At 40.8% G+C, this 22,802-nt stretch overlaps 1 protein-coding gene across 7 annotated transcripts in view; it reads left to right on the plus strand.

Annotated features, from left to right (window-relative positions):
• The window catches only part of LOC144823715 (histamine N-methyltransferase A-like), a 612,337-nt gene that overhangs the window by 586,431 nt on the left and 3,104 nt on the right, over positions 1-22,802 (plus strand). For all 7 annotated transcript variants that reach the window (XM_078682469.1, XM_078682466.1, XM_078682472.1 and 4 more), the window contains one exon: positions 10,505-10,598. In XM_078682469.1, the coding sequence (XP_078538595.1) occupies positions 10,505-10,598 (94 nt within the window). The remainder of the gene's footprint in view (positions 1-10,504; positions 10,599-22,802) is intronic.

Raw genomic sequence — 22,802 nt, forward strand, 5'->3', positions numbered from 1 at the left:
ATCTCTACCAGCATTTAAGTTCCTTGATTCTTGGAGTTCCATGCAGTGCTCTCAAGGTATGTACTCATCCTAGCCTGCTTGTTTATATGATATTCTGGTCACTCAAAACTATGGAAAAGTCCTTTCTAACCAGTACAGTCGAGGTTCTAACATTAAGTCAATCCTTTTGCATGTGTTTCTATGTTTTTCCATCATCTAAGAAAGGGTATAGATAGTAATGATCCAGTTATTAGTTCTGGTGATCGTAAGGGGGCGCCCGCCTCCCCTCCTGCTCTTACCTTCGACCGTCGTGGGGCAGCAAATGAACGCAGGAATCGCCACCCCCTGCTCTTAACCTATGGCCGCCGGGTGGCAAAAGCAGGAGCCGCTATGGGTGGCAAAAGTTCTAGATACACCACTGATGGTGATGGAAAAGTTACTCTACACTCATGTTCACACATGGGATTTCTGGTAAATGCCAGGGAAAATTGAATTTTTTTGTTCAAAAGTTGGTTCAAGACACATGTATCATGTGGTTGACGGAGTCCAGCATCTATCTTGTTGATTTATGCCCATGCCTCTCTTAGCAATTAAAATCAAAAAGGAAGAGAACATAAATTCCAGATGCAGATTTAGATCTCTGGCAAGGATGGTGCATCTCAATGAACATTCCATGTTGAAGCATAATGAATTTCTTTCTAGAACATATAGACATAGATTAACTTCAGCACCATCTCCTAATTAATTTACCTCCCACTATATTCCCCTATAAACGTAACCACCAATATTGTAAGGTATTACACAATTAACATAATTGTTTAACACTTAATTAATTAAGTAATAACAATTAACAACCAAATTAAAAACAAAAAAAAAATATTAGTTCACACAACTAACACTATAAAATTACTTTAAATAAATATTGCATACAAAAATTAATAACATTTCCATTAAAGTTAAATACTCCCCTAGCAACCCACAACCAACTCTTAAAAAAATACACAATTAACATATATACCAATTATTAATACATTCACCAGCTCCGGTTATGCAGAAAAACACCAGTCACGTTCATCGGGCGGTTCGAGAAAGGGTTACCGGTCACCCATATAATCCAACACAAAGTCCATCGATACGAACAGACGTACTCGAACACTGAAGTTGCTGGTGCACGTAAAGTTTATTAGAGGCAGGAAACAACGCGTTTCACCTCTCGGCTTGATCACGTTTCAGCCGTTGTGTCATCAAGTGTCCATTTTACCCACTATTCATGCTAAACATAAAAGTAGGACCAATCACCCAATCCCGTGTTAAAATAGTCTGACACTATGGCGGCCATTACTGAAATATACATTTTACTTGTGAAAAAATACATTTTGATTGTGAAAAAATACATTTTGATTGTGAAAAAATACATAATATCTCACTTTCAAACTTGTTGGTCGGTCTGGATTAATCAATTTCATTCCAGATGAATTATAAAGCAATATCGCTGCAAAATCACGACTTCCACCGAAATGTCAACATGTCTACAAATCAATATAAATACTGCAGCACAATTGTCGGGCATACGTAAAGACCTCTTATATCGGATTTTAAACGTAGTTACATTGAGCAATGTCTCTGTGTAATACTGTGTGTTAAGAACAAATAATAAAGTTTGCATCATTCAAAGGTAGATTTCAACAATCCAAAAAGATGTCTATATATATAATTATACAGCACACGCGATCCCTTATAAGAACAAAACTGTGCCCCAGTGGGCAAAATGCTGCTTTAGAAATATCTTATTCAATCCAATGATCGTGTTGTAAAGTTTACTCCTAGCCCAAGTGGGCATTGATACACCCAGTGTCCAAGAAGTCGTATCCATAGTACTAGCCCAAAAATGCTCTGTCGCCAATTTCCGACCATCTGTTTGTTAGTTTAATGTCCAAAACTGTTATATTCACCCTGCTCGCTCTGTGTCTCAGCCTATGTCGCGCGCTAAGCTCGTGCTTCCTGACTCTGTGACATGTCCAGTGTTCTGTCCAACGGCAGTTAGTTGCCCGTTTGGTCCCGTTCTTGATGGTTGGGTTTTCTACGTCTCTGCTTAATAAAAGACCCTAACCTACACGACGCTGGTGTGCCGCCTGTCTTCATTTTTAACATTTTGGCGACAGTCGAAGGCGGAGGCTAACGTGAGAAGGCAAAGACAGAGTTTAACGAAGAGACGACGCAAGAAAGAAAACCCGACCAAGGGAAATACCCGCAGTCCAGAGAAGGCGGATCAAATTTAAAACAAGTAACGTAAGCCTCAAGAGAAGGTATGTTGAGAAATCCCTCACCGTGAAAGGAACTATCTTCGTATGAAGCGTGACGGAGCCTTAACTGTTGATCTTCAGCCCGTCAACGCAGGCAACAGCGCCCCCATGGTGCCATTGCTCTTAAAGGGGAAACTATTATAAAACGGAAAGGCAGTACCAGTGAGCCCCACCACTGGGGGGGAACAACTTAAAAGGGAAACGCACTCGAGCAAAGGAGGTGCATTTAAAACAGACACGAGCGTAATTCAGGCTACAGTGACACACTCACTTTAAAGCGATTTCGTCACCGTGTGTCACGCAATCACAAGGGAACTGTACTTTAAATAAACACGATCGTCATTAAAAACGGCCGTTTTTGGAGATAAGCCTAATCTACAGTGACACACTCACTTTAAAGCTAACTTCGTCACAGTGTGTCACGCATCTACAACATAAACAACAGTGACACACACACTTTAAATTGGGGTATAACGAACCTTACCGAGTAATTTTCGCTCTAATTTAGGTCTTTCAGTGATCTGTGTTGAGTAAACTTTTTCACATTACTGTAAGTGTTACTCTAGGGTTTTCACTATGAATGTGAGTAATGCCATCCAAGCCCCTGTCCCCTTCCTAAGTGCTCCTGGTGAACCATCCATGGAATGGGATGATTGGTGTGAGGCGATTGAGAATTACATCACAGCCTTGGATGGTACAAAATTTTCTGCTATCAGAAAGAAGGCTTTGTTACTGGGTGCTTTAGGGAAGGAGGGACAAAGAGTATTTAAATACTTGCCGAATCCGCCTTCAGACATTGATGATGTTTATAAAGATGCGCTATTTAGACTGTATACTAGGTTTGCTAAACAGGAGAATGTAGTAATGCGCAGACATACATTTTACACTGCTCCTCAAAGGGAAAATGAAACAATAGATGATTTTGTCTCTAGGCTAAGAGAACTTTCTGTGAAATGCCAGTTTGGGAACATACAGGATGAGATGATTCGGGATCAATTAATTGTGCAATGTTTTAGCAAAAAAACACAAGAAAAGTTGTGGGCAGCCAAAACCCCCACTCTCACTGAGGCCATTACTATCGCTAAAGTCGCTGAGGAAAGCGATAGGTGCATGAAGGAACTTAAAAGGATACAACTGGGACACACAAGTAGTCAAGATGTTGCAATTTTGCAGGCAGATGCTTTAGAAAGCATAGGTTTAATACAAGGGAGACAAACAAATAAAGGGGGGAAACCCACAACCTCTTTTAATAGAAGTGGGACAACAAGCAAGTTTAAACAGACCACTCGGTCTTGTAACAGATGTGGAAGCCCTTTTCACTTAGCTGATTCCAAGAATTGTACGGCTTTGTCTAGGGATTGCTTAAAATGTGGGAAGAAAGGGCGTTATGCACGCATGTGTAGAACAAATAGCGCAAAAAAGGTTGCTATGGTTGAGTGTGAAGCTACTGATGATGAAGCGGAAGTAATGATGATTACGTCCGCTGGCAGCCAGGAGTTAGCAGAGGGTGTTGTCCTATCTCGGCCTAAAGCAGATTTTGAGCTGAATGGGAATGTTGTGAACTTAATGGTGGATACTGGGTCACTTTATACAATCATCCCAAAGAAATTGTATAACTCGTCTTGCACCGAGTCTGTTCTGGTAAAGTCTGACATCACTCTAAGAGGTTATCAAGGGGTGAGCATTGGTGTCCTTGGGTTCTTTGAGGCCAATATTAAGTTTAAAGGGAGAACTACTCAGGGAAAGGTTTATGTATCCCCACATGGCCCTGCAATTTTGGGATGGTTACACCAATATGAGCTAAATATAAGAGTGAACCCGAGAGCTGATCCACCTGTAATGTGTGTGGAAGGAGAAAATGTTTGCAATATAATTCACAATAACTTAGAAGCCATTCTTAAAAAACATGAAAACATCTTCAATGAGAAATTGGGGGAGGCTGTTGGTTACCAACATGTTATTAAAACCAAGAAGAGTGTAGCACCTGTGAAACACACCGCAAGGAAGATACCCCTATCTGCAAGAGATGAGGTCAGAAAGATTATCAAGCAGTTATTGGAGGATGACATAATTGAACCTGTGGAGGCCACACAGTGGTTGAGTCCAGTAGTGATCACACAGAAACCGGACAAGTCCTTGCGCTTCTGTGTGGACATGCGAAGCCTTAATAAAGCTGTGATAATGGATAACTTTCCACTTCCAAACATAAATGAAATTGTCCTGAGTTTGGGTGGAGGAAAGATCTTTTCAAAATTGGACCTCCGCAGCGCATATCACCAGGTAAAGCTTCATCCGGACTCGAAGCAATTCACATCTTTCATCACTCCGGAGGGTACATACCAATTTAAAAGACTTCCCTTTGGCCTCTGTTCGGCTGCAAGTGCGTTCCAAAGAATCATCACAGATGTCCTCAAAGACATTGAAAGGGTAGTATTCTTTCAGGACGACATCCTGATTCATGGTTTGAACATTGATGACCATAATGTTATTCTTGACAAGGTTCTCTCTGCTCTTTCAAGGGCTGGTTTGACATTGCGAAGGGAAAAATGTGTATTTGCTGTTGAGGAAGTAGATTACCTGGGGTACCACATGTCTGGCATTGGGATACAACCCAAAAAAGACCTTGTAAGCGCAATATGTAATGTGTCTGAACCTGATGACAAAGACAAACTAAGGTCTTTTATGGGCATGGTTGAGTACTATGCAAAGTTCGTTAAAAATTTTGCAGAAAAGGTAGAACCCTTGCGAATCATCTTGCGGAAAGGGAAAGGTTTCACTTGGGGTGCAGATCAAAGAAATGCCTTTTTATTGATCAAACAAAACATTTTAGATGCTAATATTCTCTCAAGTTTTGTACAGTCGTATTTCACCATCCTCACTGTCGACGCCAGCTCTGTTGGTATTGGTTACAACAAGGGGTGGTGATGGACAGAGTTTCTGAATTAAGCAGAGTACTCTCACCCAGTCAAGAGATCAGGGCTAGATCCAACACCGTTTTTTAGCTCATTGCACCATCCCAGTTTCAGAACCTGGCTGTATGCAAATTAGTCTGTCCCTGGCCCAGTGCATCATGGGAACAGGGCAGACCAGACTACAAAAGCCAATTCTTACACTGGGAAGGAAACAAGCTTCCGGGGACCGGTTTCTGCCATTTCAGGCGTCTTCGGCCCGGCTTGCTTGAATCCTGATGGTGCAATGAGCAAGGGACTCACATCTGAGTATACCCTTCCACGCTTAGGGTGGACAAAATTATTTACAACAAGGGGTGGTGATGGACAGAGTCTCTGAATTAAGCAGAGTACTCTCACCCAGTCAAGAGATCAGGGCTAGATCCAACACCGTTTTTTAGCTCAAATAACGGTGATGGATCAAGCCCTGATCTTTGGACTGGGTAAGAGTGGTCTGCTTAATTCAGACACTCTGTTCATCACACCCCCTTTTCTGAATCGTTTTTGGCCACTATAGGTGTGGCAGGGTATACTCAGACATGAGTCCCTTGCTCACTGCTCCATCAGGATTCAAGCAAGCCGGGCCGACGACGGCTGAAATGCCAGAAACCGGTCCCCGGAAGCTGGTCTCCTTTCTGGTGAAGAATTGGCTTGGTAGTTTGGTCTGCCGTGTTCCCATGATGCACTGGGCCAGGGACAGACTAATTTGCATATAGCCAGGTTCTGAGCTGGGATGGGGCAGTGAGCTAAATAACGGTGATGGATCAAGCCCTGATCTTTGGACTGGGTAAGAGTGGTCTGCTTAATTCAGACACTCTGTTCATCACACCCCCTTTTCTGAATCGTCTGTTGGTATTGGAGCGGTCCTCACACAAAAAGGGGGTGGTAAAGAAAACACTGTTGCATTCGCTTTGCGTTCTCTGACTGAGACCGAAAGGAATTACTCGGTCATAGAGCGTGAAGCATTGGCGGCTGCATGTGCAACCCGGTATTTTCGAGTGTATTTATGGGGAATCACATTCACGCTCAGAACAAACCACAAGCCTCTGCTGAAGGTTCTAGCCCCTGGGGGAATTAGAAATTGCTCAGGGAGGTTAGCGAGACTTGCTGTTAGTGTCCAAGAGTTCACATGCAATGTGGAATACTTACCTGGTTGGTGTAACAGTGTTGCGGACTGTTTATCTAGATTGCCCGACACTAAAGAGCTGCCTAAAGATTTGGTGACTGAGAATGTGGTCGCGTTTTTAGATGACTTAGAAAGTGATTTACCAAGTTCTATATCTAGGCGGGAATGGATGGAGGAAATGAGAAAAGATCTTGTCATGGTTGGTTTAATTAAGATGTGCAAGGAAGGGGTGTCAAGGCAGAGTACGGTCTCACCTGCTCTTAGGCCTTATGTTCAGTTACAGGATGAGATTTCTTTACAGGGCGAGTATATTCTTGTGCGGGGCGAAAAATATATACCTCCGGTATCCCTTAGACCCCGTATCATTGCTTTGGCGCATGAGGGCCATCTAGGCCAAACCCTTACTGGCAAACGCATCAAAGCTGACTTCTGGTGGCCGGGGGTAGATGCACAGGTAAAGAGTTGGGTTGAACAATGCCAGTTATGCAAGGAGTCTGAAAAGAGGTTACAGGTTCGTGCAAGTAAGGATGGCATGGGAAAGATTGTTTCTGACGATGGTGTGTGGCAGAAGGTCTGCGTTGACTTCATAGGTCCTTTTCATGACCTATTAGATTCTGAGAAATTCGCTTTGGTATTGGTGGATTCAACTTCCAGGTGGGTGGAGGTTGCCTTTATGAAAAGTATCACTGCAGAGTCCACTGTCAAGGTACTTGATGAGGTTTTTAGGCGTGAAGGGATTCCCTCCATGGTTTTGACAGATAATGGCACACAGCTTACCTCTGCCATTATGGAGGATTATTTTGTATTTCTGGGCTTGAAGCATTTGCGTACTTCGCTCTACAACCCCCAAGGGAATGGACTTTGTGAGAGGTTAAATAGACTTGTTAAGGGCACTATGCAGCTTGCTTTAGCCTCAGGCCGATCGGTACAGAAGGAAATTAAAGAAATGCTGTGGGCATACCGCACTACAGTCCATAGCAACATGTCCGTGACACCCGTTGAGCTCATGAGGGGGAGGGCGGCGGGTACGAAACTAATTCCTACCTGGCTACATGAGAGAGTAAAAAAGGTGGGAGGCAACATCCCGGGAAAATGCGTCTCTACTAAAATAGCTGAAGGGGACCTGGTAAAAGTGAAACCTGGCGGCAATCAGAGGATGTTCAACAAATTTAGAGGGCCCTACCAAGTAAGGTCGGTAGTTGGCAACTACGTTAAGTTGCAGAATGGACAAACGTGGAACCTCCGCAGGGTGGCACTTTACCAGAAAAAGGTTAAGCCTGATTGTTCAGTGCCAATCACTAAGAATATTGTTGCTGAAGGGGTTTGCAGACCTCTTCGCCGTAGGGTTGCTCCTGCCTATTTAAAAGACTACGTTTAATTTTGATTGTTTAAGGGGGGGTGTGGGGTTATGGCCTGTATTACCTGGCCCTGCATTCTCAAGAGTATGAAGTGTATTCAATGCTGTATTGTTTCTTGAAATCTCACCTGTTCTCTTGCAAAAGGTTGCTATAAGCTTTTGTCCAATTTGTTCTGTTGCACCTTTTTTCCATTCTCTGTTTAAGGGAAAGAGATGTGTTATATTCACCCTGCTCGCTCTGTGTCTCAGCCTATGTCGCGCGCTAAGCTCGTGCTTCCTGACTCTGTGACATGTCCAGTGTTCTGTCCAACGGCGGTTAGTTGCCCGTTTGGTCCCGTTCTTGATGGTTGGGTTTTCTACGTCTCTGCTTAATAAAAGACCCTAACCTACACGACGCTGGTGTGCCGCCTGTCTTCATTTATAACAAAAACATTTTCAGACTGTTGTCAAGAGTTACCTAAAAAAGGTTAAAATGATAACATCAGACAACTAAAAAAGCAAGTATGCAGACAATATGATAGCTTAAATCAGTTTCATTCAGCAAGGTGCACTGCCAATTCTTCATTGGAATTTAAACCCATCGGAGTTTAAAGAACCTCTTTACTTGAGAACACATCACGATATATAGATCACATAATGGTATATCGATATTTAATCTTTGATATTATGTCTGCATACCGCCTACTGTGATATGCTCAGCGCTCTTGTCAATGCCACTGAATGATGTATCTAGCTACGAGGATATTAACTGAGCTCCTCAGTTAGGTGCACAAAAGACAATGTCAGTCTAATATTTTGACCCTTGGGCATACCTAAGTGCCATCAGGGCTAATGCACCAAGACAGAACCCACAGGGATGGAGTTTGTAGACTCTATACCCCTCATGTGATATGTTGACCTGGATTGCTTCTCTCCATTGCCGTTGTAGGGAAGCACAGATGTCAGAAATGGCAAGCGTTTTTAAGATTCATCCATGATTGGGAACGTTTGTGGGCCTCTTGTACTAGTGTACATGAGATGGAGCAGGGCCAGTAGTTGTCAAGTCATAGATTATAGTATAGCGTCTTTGAGCACTTCTCAGCGTGCATACCCAGGAGTTGTGCAGCACTGCATATCAGACACAGTAACTGTGTGTTCAGTGGATATTCTTAACTTACTAAATCCTATAGCTTACTTTCCAATGACATGTAGCCCTGCCCTTATGGAAGCAAGAGGTAATTTATTAGGGCCAGCAAAGGTGGCATTCTTGGAATCCATACTTTTGAAAGCCCCTTAGCCTGAACTGCAGCCCTAAACTCATTCTGTGAGGGAATAGTTTTAATATGTTAAGCAGGTGAAATTGTCAATAGGCTGACTAGAAATTGCACTGAGACCCTAAGTATATTGGAATAGTATGTAACTCTTGGATATATCATGTATCTAGAGTATTGTCTGATCAGCACTGAGAATACACTTCTTCAAATGGTGGTCAATAGGAATATTATGTTGCTCCTCACCAATATAAGGAATTCTGTTATAAAGATTTTTATTAAAACTGTTTAGTATGCTGACCCTTATGCACCCAGCCCCAAATGATTAAGTTACGTCAAATTCAGTCTCAGTTAGCTCCAGAGATATGGCTGATTATCCTCTGTGTATTAGGGCACATGGATGCTTAACTGACTATTGAAGAATACCAATGATCTATTGTACAGACTGAACAATACAGGTTCCAGAAAGGAGCCCTAATGTGACCAAATGGCATAGGGTTGGGGGAACTCATCTAGCCCGCTGCAGTCATTTGGTACAGAATGAGGCCAGCCAGACTCTCTCCATGACACCAACTATGCTGATCAGGATTAGAATGAGAACATTATGATGTAGCACATGTAAAGCTTCTGAAAGAACCAGTAAATAGGTACCCACAACTCTAATCCAGATGACTTCTCATCCAGCACTAATACAATTGTGGGGGCAGATTTACAAGAAAGAGACACATCTGTAAAGATGCGTCAATTTCCCTGCACCACCCTGAGAAACCCTTGCTCCTATATGGATGCGCCATATTTACAATACGGCGCACCATGGTGCAAGGATTGACAGATGCGTCAGAAATTCTGAACCATCTGTTTACGCAAAAATCACGCTGGAGTTAACACCAACAATGCAAGGGAGGCCAATCCTCATTGTGCTGCTTCAAGTAGGCATAAGAATTTGACGCAGTGGCTTATTGAAATCTTGTAGATTTCACTACATCACTTCCAAGAGGCTTTTTTGCATTGGAACGCCCACCCTGCATACATTATACCTGACGCAGGTATAATGTGATGCAGGGCTTTACAACGTGACGCATCTCCCTAGATGCGTCACATTGTAAATGGGCCACATTTTTACGCTGCTGCTGCGTCACAACAACAGTGCAAAAATGACGCAAGGGGCTTGTAAATCTGCCCACTGGTCTCTAATTGTGTATCGCAACGTGCTGACATTTTTTACCAGTAGAGCCAGACCTCATGCGTATCAAGTTGTCGAAATTAAGGTTAACACCTTTGAGAGCTACAATTCGTCCGGAGGAAGAAAGATAACGGAGAATTACTTGTACATTGCATTAAGCCAAAACTAAAAATTGTTGAGTAGCCACAATGCCATTTCTAAGTGATACTGCTATTTTAAACATCTCGTAGACATTCCTTGTTCAGTTACATTTTAGTGGAAAAAAATATACATGTTGAATGTATTTTGTTAATTGGGCAATATTCTTAGCACAGTTCTTAGCACATTGTTCTTAATATATCTGAATTATTATTTTTAGGTGCTTTATTATGTGAAAGATATCAAGAAAACTATAAACTACTTCAGAAATTGCTTGGCACCAGGTGGGAATCTTCTTATCATTCTAATATCAGGTGGGTAACTTTGAATCTTTACTTGCCTCACTAATCCATATGTATTGCACTTTATATTTGTATTTCACTTGTGATTTTAATATAGAGCTCACCTTATCCCACACTCACTAGCAATTATTCAAAGAAGATGTAAGTGAAGACATGCGATAAGATTAGAGGATGTGTCACATGCCAGTTTCCTCCCATAAATGTAAAAGTATATTATGTGTTCGCTAAAGCAGTTTATACTCTTCTTGTTTTTCCTCGTGGCATTGCATAGCACTTTGGCCTTGTTGAAGTTTCTATTTCAAAATGTAACTTCCTCTTTGAGTGAAGACAGAGATACACATTTTGATAGCATTACAATAATAATTGTGTCACCCCTTGTGGTTTTTCAATTAACCAAGATCAAACTTTCATTTTTAATTTTGTTTAACCCCTTCGACGCTGATGACGAGCTGGGCTCGTCGTGAGGTAGCCTCCTGCTACGCTGATGACGAGCCCAGCTCGTCACGTAACATGCGCTTTCGCATATCTCAGCGTACAAGCGGAATTCCGCCCGCACGCATGCGGTTAAACAACTTTCTTTATCAAAATCAGTTTTCATCCTTTCCCTATACTTAGTGAGAGTCACTGAACTCAAGATTTTAAAGTGCTAGTTCAGTTAATTTGCATACTTTGGTGTTGTTGTTTGACTATGTAAAACATTTTTCTCTCATGATCTCCTTCAATTATTGCTATGACTTGTACTGCTTGCAAAAGCCCTGTCCCTGCTCTCACATCACATGGATTTTTCATCACATTTATGTGGCCATATGAGAAAAGTACTTAGGCATCCAGATGTTCAACCAAGCAAAAGCAGTCTGCAGCATGGCTGGACAACAACAAATGCTGACAACTACTCAAGTTACCCTGAATTTCCATTTACTATGATCAAGGGCCCCGAAATGCAACAACACTATTGACATTTAGGTCTGGTTGCCCTATGGAGGCTCTTTAGACCCCAGGTTTTGCTTTGCAGAGGGGCGAACAAGGTGTGTGTTACAGCAGTTGGAGGGCCTGAGCAGCACCGTATTTTGGCATCAAAGTTGTAAGAAATTGGGTTATTACTATTTGAGAGGGGTGGAAGCCCATACTCTAAAACTAAACACAATACTTCACAGGGGGAACAACTAAGTCACTAAATTAACTTGTGCTTAGCCCTCTGATAGCTTGGTACAAAAGCAGTCTGGCTTAACTCAGAGGGAATGTGTAAGGTATTCATGCAGCGCACACAAACAGTAATAATGGGATAACACAACACATGAAAAATCTCAAATCAATTTAGCAAAATGGAGTACATTTTTATAAATAAAATTATACCAAATAATCAAAATCCAAATAGTGGAACCGGAGCTATGGATTTTTAAACTTTTTTGTAAAGTTTAGCACCAAAAAGAACAAAGTGTATTTGGTGGCACAAGACTGGAAAAAGTCAAAAGTTAAGGTACGCTGCTATGAAGTTACAAAGGGTGGATTGGGCCTGGCCAAGGCTTACCTTCAGACTGAAAACAAATTTCAGAAAACGTTCTTAAAGTCTCAGCGTAGCAAGGTACCAGGCTGTATCTGAGGATGTCTTGTGGACAACAGGGAGCCACTGGATGAGATCTCAGTAAAGCTGTTGACCAGGCTTACTCAGAATGGGAGAAATCAAGAATTCATGCCAAGGAGATTGTCATCGTCGATGGGGTACTACTTGTCATCGAGGCAGGAGAAGTTTTCTACCTTTAGACTTAGAAGTTGTTCTGGAGCTAAATTCCTTCAGCATGAGGAGGGTAGAGGTATAGCCGAAGAGGGCTTCATGAGGCTGGATTCCGTCATGGAGAGGTCCAACTGAAGAGGATTTGCTGCTGTGGAGAAGAACATAGTGGTGTCTGTGGTAAAGTCAATCCAATTGGCAATGCGCCTTTTACGGATCTGTGTGCAGGTAGGCCCTGGTCTCCTGTCAGTTCTAAGAACAGTTTGTGCTAAAAAAAGTTTTAAGTCCCAGTTTTGGTAGGAAATGGTCACTTTAGCGCCACACCAACAGTACCGAACCTGGTGGGGTCATTACTTGAGGGCCAGGACTCACTCCAGCAGGGACCATCAGCAGCAGGCAGGCCGGGTGCAGAGTCCCTGGAGGTAGTGGTTCTTTGTTCAAAGAGCATGTCCAGTCTTTCTCAAGCAGCACAGCCGTCATTCCAGTATCAGGGCAGCAAGACAGTCTTTCTTCTGAGTCTTTCACAAGTCCATATGCGATATGATTTGGGGGTCTGAGAGTGACACCTTTTTATCCCCAGTGCCATATCTTTCTGTAGGGGGCAATGCCTGGCCTACTACATTGCCCTTCCCAGCTTTGGCTCCCAAATGTCTAAGGTGACAAAAGGCTTGTGTTGGGTCCTTTGTGTGAGATGCAGAGAGGTCTTTTGAAGTGTAATTTAGGGCTGGGCACAACTCATCCCCAGCCATTCTGCGAGAAAGGCCCATACTGTCACAACTATGTTCTTTTTTTCCAATGTCTGGGAGGAGTACACGTCCCACAGCATGAGAGCCACTCACATATATGTGACCCAGTAGACTGGCAGTAAGGCACGCTGGAATGCCAGCTTTCTAAAAGTGGTATTTTCAGAATCAAGATTTAAAATCCAACTTTATCATTAAAGAAGATTTTGAATTACAATTATTTTGAGTGTAAACATAATTTCCCTACCTCATAAAAAATTACTTTAGGAATTTTACACTATAAGGACATGTAAAACTTAAACCCAGATCTCCTATTTTTCAAATACCTTGCACTCTGCCTTAGTGCCTACCTTAGGGGTAACTTATAAGTATTAATAGGAAAGGTTTAGGCCTGGCAAAAGGTTTATTTTTCCAGGTAGAAATGGCAGTTTAAACTTGCACTACAGGCTTGAGACATGTTTCTAAATTGCTACTTTAGCGTGGCACAATACGTTTTGTGGGCCCATTAGCAGCATTTAATTTTCAGGCCCTGGGTATGAGTAGTACCATTTACTAGCGGTTTATAGGTAAATAAAATGTGCGAATTAGTTATAGGCCAATTTTTCCATGTTTTAGGGAGCGAGCACATGCACTTTCTGCATTTTGATACTGCTAACCAGTGCTAGAGTCCTAGGACCAACAAAAAGGAATTCAGCAAAACATGAGGCACTTAAAGCAAAACATTTGGTGGAAGACCATCCTAAGGCTGGCAGGTGTAACATGTGCCAACCTCCTGGGAGTTCTCATCACTAAGACCGAGGAACCTGGACAGATCTTTACCATTGGAGTTGTCTGATCCAGGATGGTGCTCCACCATAAACTCCATTCCCTATGGGAGATGTACCACCTGCATCAGATTGGGATTATGACCCCTCATTTACATGAGCCAATTGAGTGGTCTGTGGAGCTTGCGGCCCGGAGTTGGAGATTTCAGCATGGCAAAAATCCCCACCTCCGGCCGTAAGCTCCGCCTCCGGGTCGTAAGCTCCGCCTCTGGGCCGTACGCTCCGCCTCCGGGCCGAAATTTACTCCCTGATTTCGGACTTAGAGTTAGTAGTCTTAAATCTATTCTGTGAATACCGAAAGTAGTAAGTTTATTCTGTGAATCCCGAAAGCAGTAAGTTCACTCTGTGAATCCCGAAAGTAGTAAGTGCATTCTGTGAATACCAAATAGTAGTAAGTTTAGGATTTAGTCTTAAGTTCATTCTGTGAATCGGGCCCATTGTATGGGATACCTATAAATCTACACTAAGTGGCGAGACTATCAGCTTCCAAAATAAAAATAGAAAAATCCTTAAAAAAGAATATGAACTGAAAATTGCAGCCCTAGCTAAAGCCGAGGAAGAACATACTGCCAAGATTATACAAAAACAAGAAGCCAGGCACTTGATGATACAGGTAGCAGTGTTGAAATCCGAATTAAATACTAAACTTAGCCAGAAAGCTGCCCAAACATATCAAACGCATAGGAAACATGTTTATGAAAGCCGGTAGAAAGTGGGTAGACAATTGGCACTTTCTACACGTCAGAAAAATGTTAGGAATAATATCTCCTCAATAGTAGATAATGGACAGACTTTTACCCACGCGATAGATATTAATTATCAGTTTCAAAGGTACTATCAAAATCTCTATTGGGAGGAAACTCCAGCTACTGAAAAGGATATAATAGATTATTTGGATAATTTTCTTACTAACTCTGAGGCTATGAAGTCTTTAGACGATTTCACCAAGGAAGAACTTGAAAAAGAAATTACACTAGCAGAGGTCGGCGCTGCTTTATCATTATTATCATCTGGTAAAGCAGCAGGCCCTGACAAATTAGAGATTGATTTGTTTAAGGTTCTCAGCGATCAACTATGTCCTATTTTATATGATTTATTCCTTGGGATCCAATATAATGGTGTTCCACCAGCCACTTGGGATGAGGCTACTATAATCGTTTTTCCAAAAAAGGGAAAATCCCCCGAACAGCTAACCTCGTACCGTCCTATATCCCTGATTAATTCGGACTCCAAATTGTATGCAAAGGTCTTGGCACTCAGACTCAGCAGGGTCATTGAACATCTTGTCTCCCCGTGGCAACATGGCTTTATACCAGGCAAAGGAACCACGGAACACACCCATAGGGCAATCGCCTTATTTGATGCCAAAGTTGCCACGGGGGGACAAATGTCGATGATCCTGCTTGATGCTGAGAAAGCCTTTGACCGTGTTTCATGGGACTTTCTTTGGGAAGTTATGAAACGTAATAATTTCGGCCCCAAATTTATCCAATCTATTAAATCAATGTATTTCCGCCCCAAAGCAAAAATTCTAGCAGCGGGGTCATTATCGGGACATATTAACATCGCTAGGGGCACTAGGCAGGGGTGTCCTTGCTCACCCCTGCTTTTTGCTCTATATATTAACCCCCTTATCTTGAAATTATTAGAAAGTAACATTATTAAACCTATTACTAGTCATCACTTTTTATTTATTTATTTATTTAGCGATTTATAAAGCGCCTGGTGACCTGAGGCATCCCCGCGCTAATGATACAAGTGGAGACCAGAGGGGAAGGGGAGCTTATTTGGGGAAAAGCAGAGTTTCTCCGTTTTTTACGGAAGAGGAGGTGGCAGGGTTCCAGTCGCAGGAAGCGGGGGAGTGAGTTCCATCCTGCAGACGCTTTTACTGCGAACCGTCTACCGCCAGTGCGTGCCTTCCTGAATCTCGGGACGGTGGCCAGGCGTTCATTGTCAGAGCGTAGGAGTCTAGGGGCCTTGTAGGGGGTGACCATGTCTCTCAGGATAGAAGGGCCAAGACCATTGAGGAGTTTGTGGGCAGTGCACATCGCCTTGAATTCTACCCTCTGCCGCACTGGAAGCCAATGTAGGGCCTTCAGCGCTGGTCTGGCAGAGGTTCTGGAAGGGAGGGCCATAAGCAGCCGGGCTGCCGCGTTTTGAGTTCGCTGGAGTTTGGCCAGGGTAGATTCAGGGGCTCCCAGATAGACAGCATTGCTATAGTCTAGCCGGGCAAGGATCAAACCTTGAATCAAGAGTTTCCTAGATAGGGGCGGGAGTAGTGGGAGGATTTTACGGATGGAACGCATAAGTCCGAAGCAGGTGCCTGCTGTTTTGGGTGCCTGGGTCTTCATGGACAACTCCGGTTCAAGCCAGACTCCCAAGGTCTTGATTTCTGGTTTCGGGGAGGGCACCTCACCGAAAGCGTCTGGCCAGACCGAAGGTGGGATGGTGGACCATTTCTTGCCCATGAGCATGACTTCGGTTTTCGATCCGTTGAGCTTCAATGATGACTCGCACATCCAGTGGTGGATTTCCTGGAGGCAGTTCAACAGATTGTCCGGGTGATTGTCAAGATGAGAGAGTGAGACGACAAGTTGCGTGTCGTCCGCATAGCTCACTATCTTGATTCCGAAAGGGGAGACGACATCCTCAAGGGGGGCCATATAAGCGTTGAACAAAGTAGGGCTTAATGACGACCCCTGGGGAACTCCACTAGTGAGGGGGAAAGGGGCTGAGCGGGAATTGCCGTCCCATACCTGGAAAGAGCGGCCTGATAGGAGAGATTCTATCCACGCAAGCGCCGTGTCCGCGAGTCCCGCCACGGCCAGCCGGTGGAGTAGGACACGGTGATTCACCGTGTCAAAGGCTGCACTGAGGTCCAGGAGGATCACTGCCACTGACCCTCCTGAATCCAGAATGCACCTAGCCTCCTCGATGACAGCGAGGAGGGCGGTGTCTGTACCGTGGCCAGGGCGGAACCCAGTTTGGGACCGACGTAGAAGGTTGTTTGATTCAAGGAACTGGGACAGTTGGACGTTTACCAGTTTCTCGGCTATTTTGCTGATACTGGGTAGGAGCGAGATTGGCCGATAATTGGCCAAGTCGGAGGGGTCTAGTTGGGGCTTTTTGAGAAGAGCCTTAACTACAGCGCTCTTCCAGCTCAGTGGAATAGAGCCCTGGGATAGCGGGATGTTGATGAATTCCGTGATGGTGGGGAGGATAGTGGGAACGACTGCTTTCAGGAATCTGATAGGTACGGGGTCAAGGGGGGAGCCGCTATTCAGTTTGGCCAGGGCTGATCCTACTTCGTCCAATGATACTGCCCTAAAGGCAGTGAGTTGTGGGGGCAGTATGTTATTAGTCAGAAGCTCATGTAGGGTGGTTAGTAACTATTTTGTATTCAAGATCAAGGTAAGGGGAGCATTAGTTATTACATTTCTGCTTCCCCTTGATGAATGAATAAGATGACTATGATACAATATCACTTTAGAGGAGATTTCATACGAGCATTGATTGCTATTTTATATGGTGCTAGGCCCAAATCCATATAGGAGTAATGTTTATTGAGAGGGAAGTGTAGACTGTTTCATCTCTTTATAGTGCTTGGCAGAAATTGTTGAAACCATTAATTTTCATCAAGACATGTATTAAATTGCAAGCTCTTGGCATCTAGGATGAACCATGAGGAGAAGAGTCAATTTTATATTCTGGAATGCAACTGAAATTGCTAAGTATGACTAACTCCCTATGTCAAGCTTGAATCCTAGAACTAGCATATCAATAATCTGAGGATCATCTGGAATATTATAAATTACATATATGCCATGTAGAACATGCTCCATCTCGGGCAGGACTATGACCCATGCATCAAATTGGTCAGCAGCCATCTTGGACACTGTCATAGAGACAAGACAACCACTCTGCAGATTGATATTTATTTTGACGTACATTCAACTAAGTTATAATCCAAGTTGTGAAAAGCAGTACAATCTTTATAAATCGTATTTTTCACCGCTAAGCAGAACATTTGCAGTTTGTACATCCTACCTTCTTTTACTAGCCGTCATTTTAATGAGCTATTTAAATCACATACATTCCAACATGTTAACTTTATAGTTGCCATGTCATCAGAAATGGTAAACAGACAAAATATCGAGTAGAAAATATCGAATGGACAAAATATCGACTTCAAAATATAGAATGGACAAAATATCGAATGGACAGAATATAGTCATCAAAAATATCGTTTTTAAGGTAAGTAATGTAATATTGAATTTTAAAAATATAGAAAGTCAAAATATCGAAGTATATAATATAGGTTATTAAAATTATCGAATTTATAATAATATCGAATTTTTTATAGTGTTTTTTATGTTATTATATGTGTGAAAAGTGTGTATTTATGTTATAATTTATTTTAATTAATGAATTTTATGTTATTTAATTTTTGCGTAATTTAATTCTGTGGCGGGTTATGGGTTTATAGGGGAATAGGGTGGGAAGTAATTTAATTATAATTAATTAAATATGTACATTTATTTATTGGTATTTATTTTAAATTAATTGTTAATTAATTTTTATTTGGTAATTACTTACATTTTAATTGCCAATTAATTTTATTTAATTGATTAATTGATCATTATGTTAATTTTACTATTTTATTTTCTGTAGCGGGTTGTGGGTTTATAGGGGAATAGGGTGGGAAGTAATTTAATTATAATTAATTAAATATGTAAATGTATTTATCGGTATTTATTTTGAATTAATTGTTAATTAATTTGTAATTGCTAATTAAATAATTGTTAATTTGTAATTCATTTGTATTCATAGGTAACTTATTGTAATAATTTATTTTAATTTGTATTTTTAATTGATTAATTATTATATTATATTGAAATTGGTAATAACTTTTAATACATTTTTTATAGATATTAATATATCTATTTTTTTAAATAATATATGAAGTATTTACTTTCCCTCCTGTTGCACTCTCTGGAGTGGGAATAGTAATTTTTACCCCTACGCTATCCAACGCTTTCCCTACTGTTGCACTCTCTGGAGTGGGAACAGTAATTTTTACCCCTACGCTATCCAACGCTTTCCCTACTGTTGCACTCACTGGAGTGGGAATAGTAATTTTTACCCCTACGCTATCCAACGCTTTCCCTACTGTTGCACTCTCTGGAGTGGGAATAGTAATTTTTACCCCTACGCTACCCAACGCTTTCCCTACTGTTGCACTCTCTGGAGTGGGAATAGTAATTTTTACCCCTATGCTATCCAATGCTTTCCCTACTGTTGCACTCTCTGGAGTGGGAATAGTAATATTTACCCCTAAGCTATCCAACGCGTTCCCTACTGTTGCACTCATTGGAGTGGGAATAGAAATTTTTACCCCTACGCTATCCAACGCTTTCCCTACTGTTGCACTCTTTGGAGTGGGAAAAGTAATTTTTACCCCTACGCTATCCAACGCTTTCCCTACTGTTGCACTCTTTGGAGTGGGAATAGTAATTTTTACCCCTATGCTATCCAACGCTTTCCCTACTGTTGCACTCTCTGGAGTGGGAATAGTAATTTTTACACTATTCTACGGTAATATTATTGCATATTTTGTATTTATATTATGTTACTATATATATATGTTTTAATAAATATGATTATATTTTTTTATAACTTTAATTAACTATTTAATAAGTTTAATGTAATTTAAATATTTTTAAGTGTATTTTAGTTATTAATTTTTATTATTATTTAATTTAACATTGTTTTTAAGAAATTCGATATTTTTACAAACTATATTTTTTAACGATATTTTTGACTCGATATTTTAGTACTTACCTGTTTGTAGATAGAAACTCGATATTTTGTCTGTCGATATTTTGTCGCCGATATTTTTGGTAGTCGATATTATGTCCGTCGATATTATGTCAGTGATCCATCAGAAATGTATTGCCTCCATTCTGCTTTGTTTTCATTTATTTTTGCACACTACCTCAATAAGAATGCATACCTATTTTGCTCTTCTCTTCTTTTTTACTCCCTGTGCCTGTATTTAATCTGTCATGAATAAAACTATGGTTCAGTCTACCTCAATAGTGTACAAATGCAAATTCTAAACCTGAGCAACACTAATAAGTAACAAATGTCCAAATCAATACCAGTCTTTTCCAAATATTGTGGAATCCATATCTTCTTTTTTTATTCCAATCCAATTTCATAGTTCAATCCAATCCGTGGGTACAAATCATAAAGGTTTCTCCAGCATTACAAATAACCAACAGACTTTGCCAACACGTGTTTTGTCTGGCTCCTCAGCCAATGACTTCGTCAGGGCTAAAAGAAAGCAGATTGTATCCTTAATTCACATGAATATATTCTATAAAAAGATTCACAATTGTGATCTAGTTATTAATTATAGAAAGAACCTACAGAGTAGAGATAAAAGCCATAAAGTGTTCAGAATAGGTCACTAACCCAAAGCGATACACCGATTTTCTGCAACAAAAGAAATTATCTAAATTTAGTGAAATTAAAGTAAAGGTGAAAAGGGCCAGAAAAAGTACCAACACAAATTGTGTGTAGGGTGCCACTGATAATAAATCATATAGTGAATGATTATTAAAGGCAAGTGAATCGAAGTTTGCCCCCTAATAACTCTCCGTCAGATTTAGACATATATTAAGTTTATCTTACTAAGTTGACTAAATTTCAGGAATAATATCAAGTTGAAGTAAATTCAAACATCAATTGACCAAATATATATAAGATTCCTACAAAGGAAATAGATTAATCAGCAATGACACTGGTCATGATAATTATCATGTATTTTTCAAAAAGATGATTAATTAATTAATTAATTAATTAATTAATTAGAGGCAAAGTTTGCATCCTATATCCGGAAGAGCTGTACATATCATAACTCTTTTGGGAATAAGACTAGTAATCAAATACTAGCCAGCAGAGACAAGAAAGAACCGCTATTTAAATAAAGACATATCTCCTATTCTATAATCTCAATCATAATCTATCCGCAACATATCTCATAATCTCAATCAGTCCGGAGTTGATTATTAAATGAAAGGGTAAATACCTGAGGAGAAACAATTCTTCATTTGTTTCTGTCTTAATATAATTGCTAGCTGTAAATGTTTTGACCAATATATTGTGTTGAAATCTGAAAAACAAACATGAACAAATTCACGAGAGTTAAAACGCATCCTATTTATGTTCGATAAAATTACAGATAAATAAATTCCTATCTGAATATACCTCAAATTTAAGAGAGGCAGTGTCACATTTACTTGAAAAGATGAGCGGTTCATTGACGCTTGATAATTATCCTGTATATGGACCTAAAAAGGAGCCAACAGGACAAATTGATTACCATCACTGCTCGTGTTTTATAAAGACACTATTAAATTCTTAACTAAAGCCATTATCTCCCGTCTAGGTATCGTATCTTGTAAACTTACCGGTAACATGAATCAAAGTTCTTCCATCCAGCACATTTACAGTGGCGTCTAGCATCTGCGCCATCTTGGGTTGGGACTTATATACCCTATCTTACTCAGAAGTAGAAAACGGACCCACCTTATCGATATTTCAAAAATACCGTGTATAGGAAGGAATATTTACGGACGCCAATTTATGGCGATCCCTAATATCTATTAATCGTGTAGTCAATTCTAATATTTAAAGAAATGTATCTACATATTCGGACATTATAATCAAATATTAATTTTTTAATAAAATAATAATTGTATATAATAAGAATACGTTTTCAAATCACAAGCAGTGTCTAACTCGAGATACAAAGGTTCACATATTCTAATAATTCAGTACCTAATTACCTCTTTGCCTCCTATATTATAAACCTGCTCAGAGATGGAAGACGGACCACTTTTTGGCAGGTAGCGCCATCTTAGCAGTTTTAACTATACGGAAGGAGATTACTGGTTCTATTAAGAACAGTTGTAAGCATGGATTTGATTGAACTATGAAATTGGATTGGAATAAATAAAGATATGGATTCCACAATATTTGGAAAAGCCTAATATTGATTTGGACATTTGTTACTTATTAGTGTTGCTCAGGTTGAGAATTTGCATTTGTAATTTAGGATAGATTCTTATCTGTCTACTATTACAACCTATGGTAGGGGTTGTATCTGTTCCTTAGAGAATAAACTAGTTTAAGATATATGAAGAGTAAAGATTTTTATACTATTTTGCGCATTATTCCCTACTGACAATCTGTTGTGGAGTGTCTTTCCTCAATAGTATAGTTTCCATGTCTATTTCTTGAAGACTCAGGGGCATATTACCAAGCAATAGCGATAGTTATCGCTATTGCTTGGTTAGAGACAAAAATTTACCGCTGAGCTGCGGCGATTTTTTATCGCAAATAAACCTTGGTATTACCAAGGTTTATCGCAAATGCGATACAAATCGGCCGCAATGCATGAATATCGCTAAAAAGTCCGCGATATTCATGTATTACCGAGCTAATGCTCTTAGCCATGTTATCCACCTCCCATTGGATAACATGGCTAAGAACTGCTCAGGGCAGGTGTTAGCTTTTGGAGATATTCGCGCTTGGCGCGAATATCTCCCTAAGTTGGTAATAGGAGATAGCGATGTTAGCGACTGTTTCCAGTCGCTAACATCTTGGCACGCCCACTTTGCATGTCATTAGTGATAAATATCACTGACATGCAAAGTGGGGCCCAAGATGGTCGCTGTCTCCTACTAGCTGTCGCTAACTGGTGTTAGCAACAGCTAGGTAATAGGGAGATAAGTTTATATCCGCTTTCTTGGCTTTTAAAGCCAAAAAAGCGGAGATAAACCCCCTTGATAATATGCCCCTCAATTTTTAATTTCTCCCATTGTTTCAACATTTTAGCAATTTTCACTTCTGT

The sequence above is a fragment of the Lissotriton helveticus genome, chromosome 3_1 (genome assembly GCF_964261635.1).
Source record: "Lissotriton helveticus chromosome 3_1, aLisHel1.1, whole genome shotgun sequence".
In the NCBI taxonomy this organism is placed as follows: domain Eukaryota; kingdom Metazoa; phylum Chordata; class Amphibia; order Caudata; family Salamandridae; genus Lissotriton; species Lissotriton helveticus.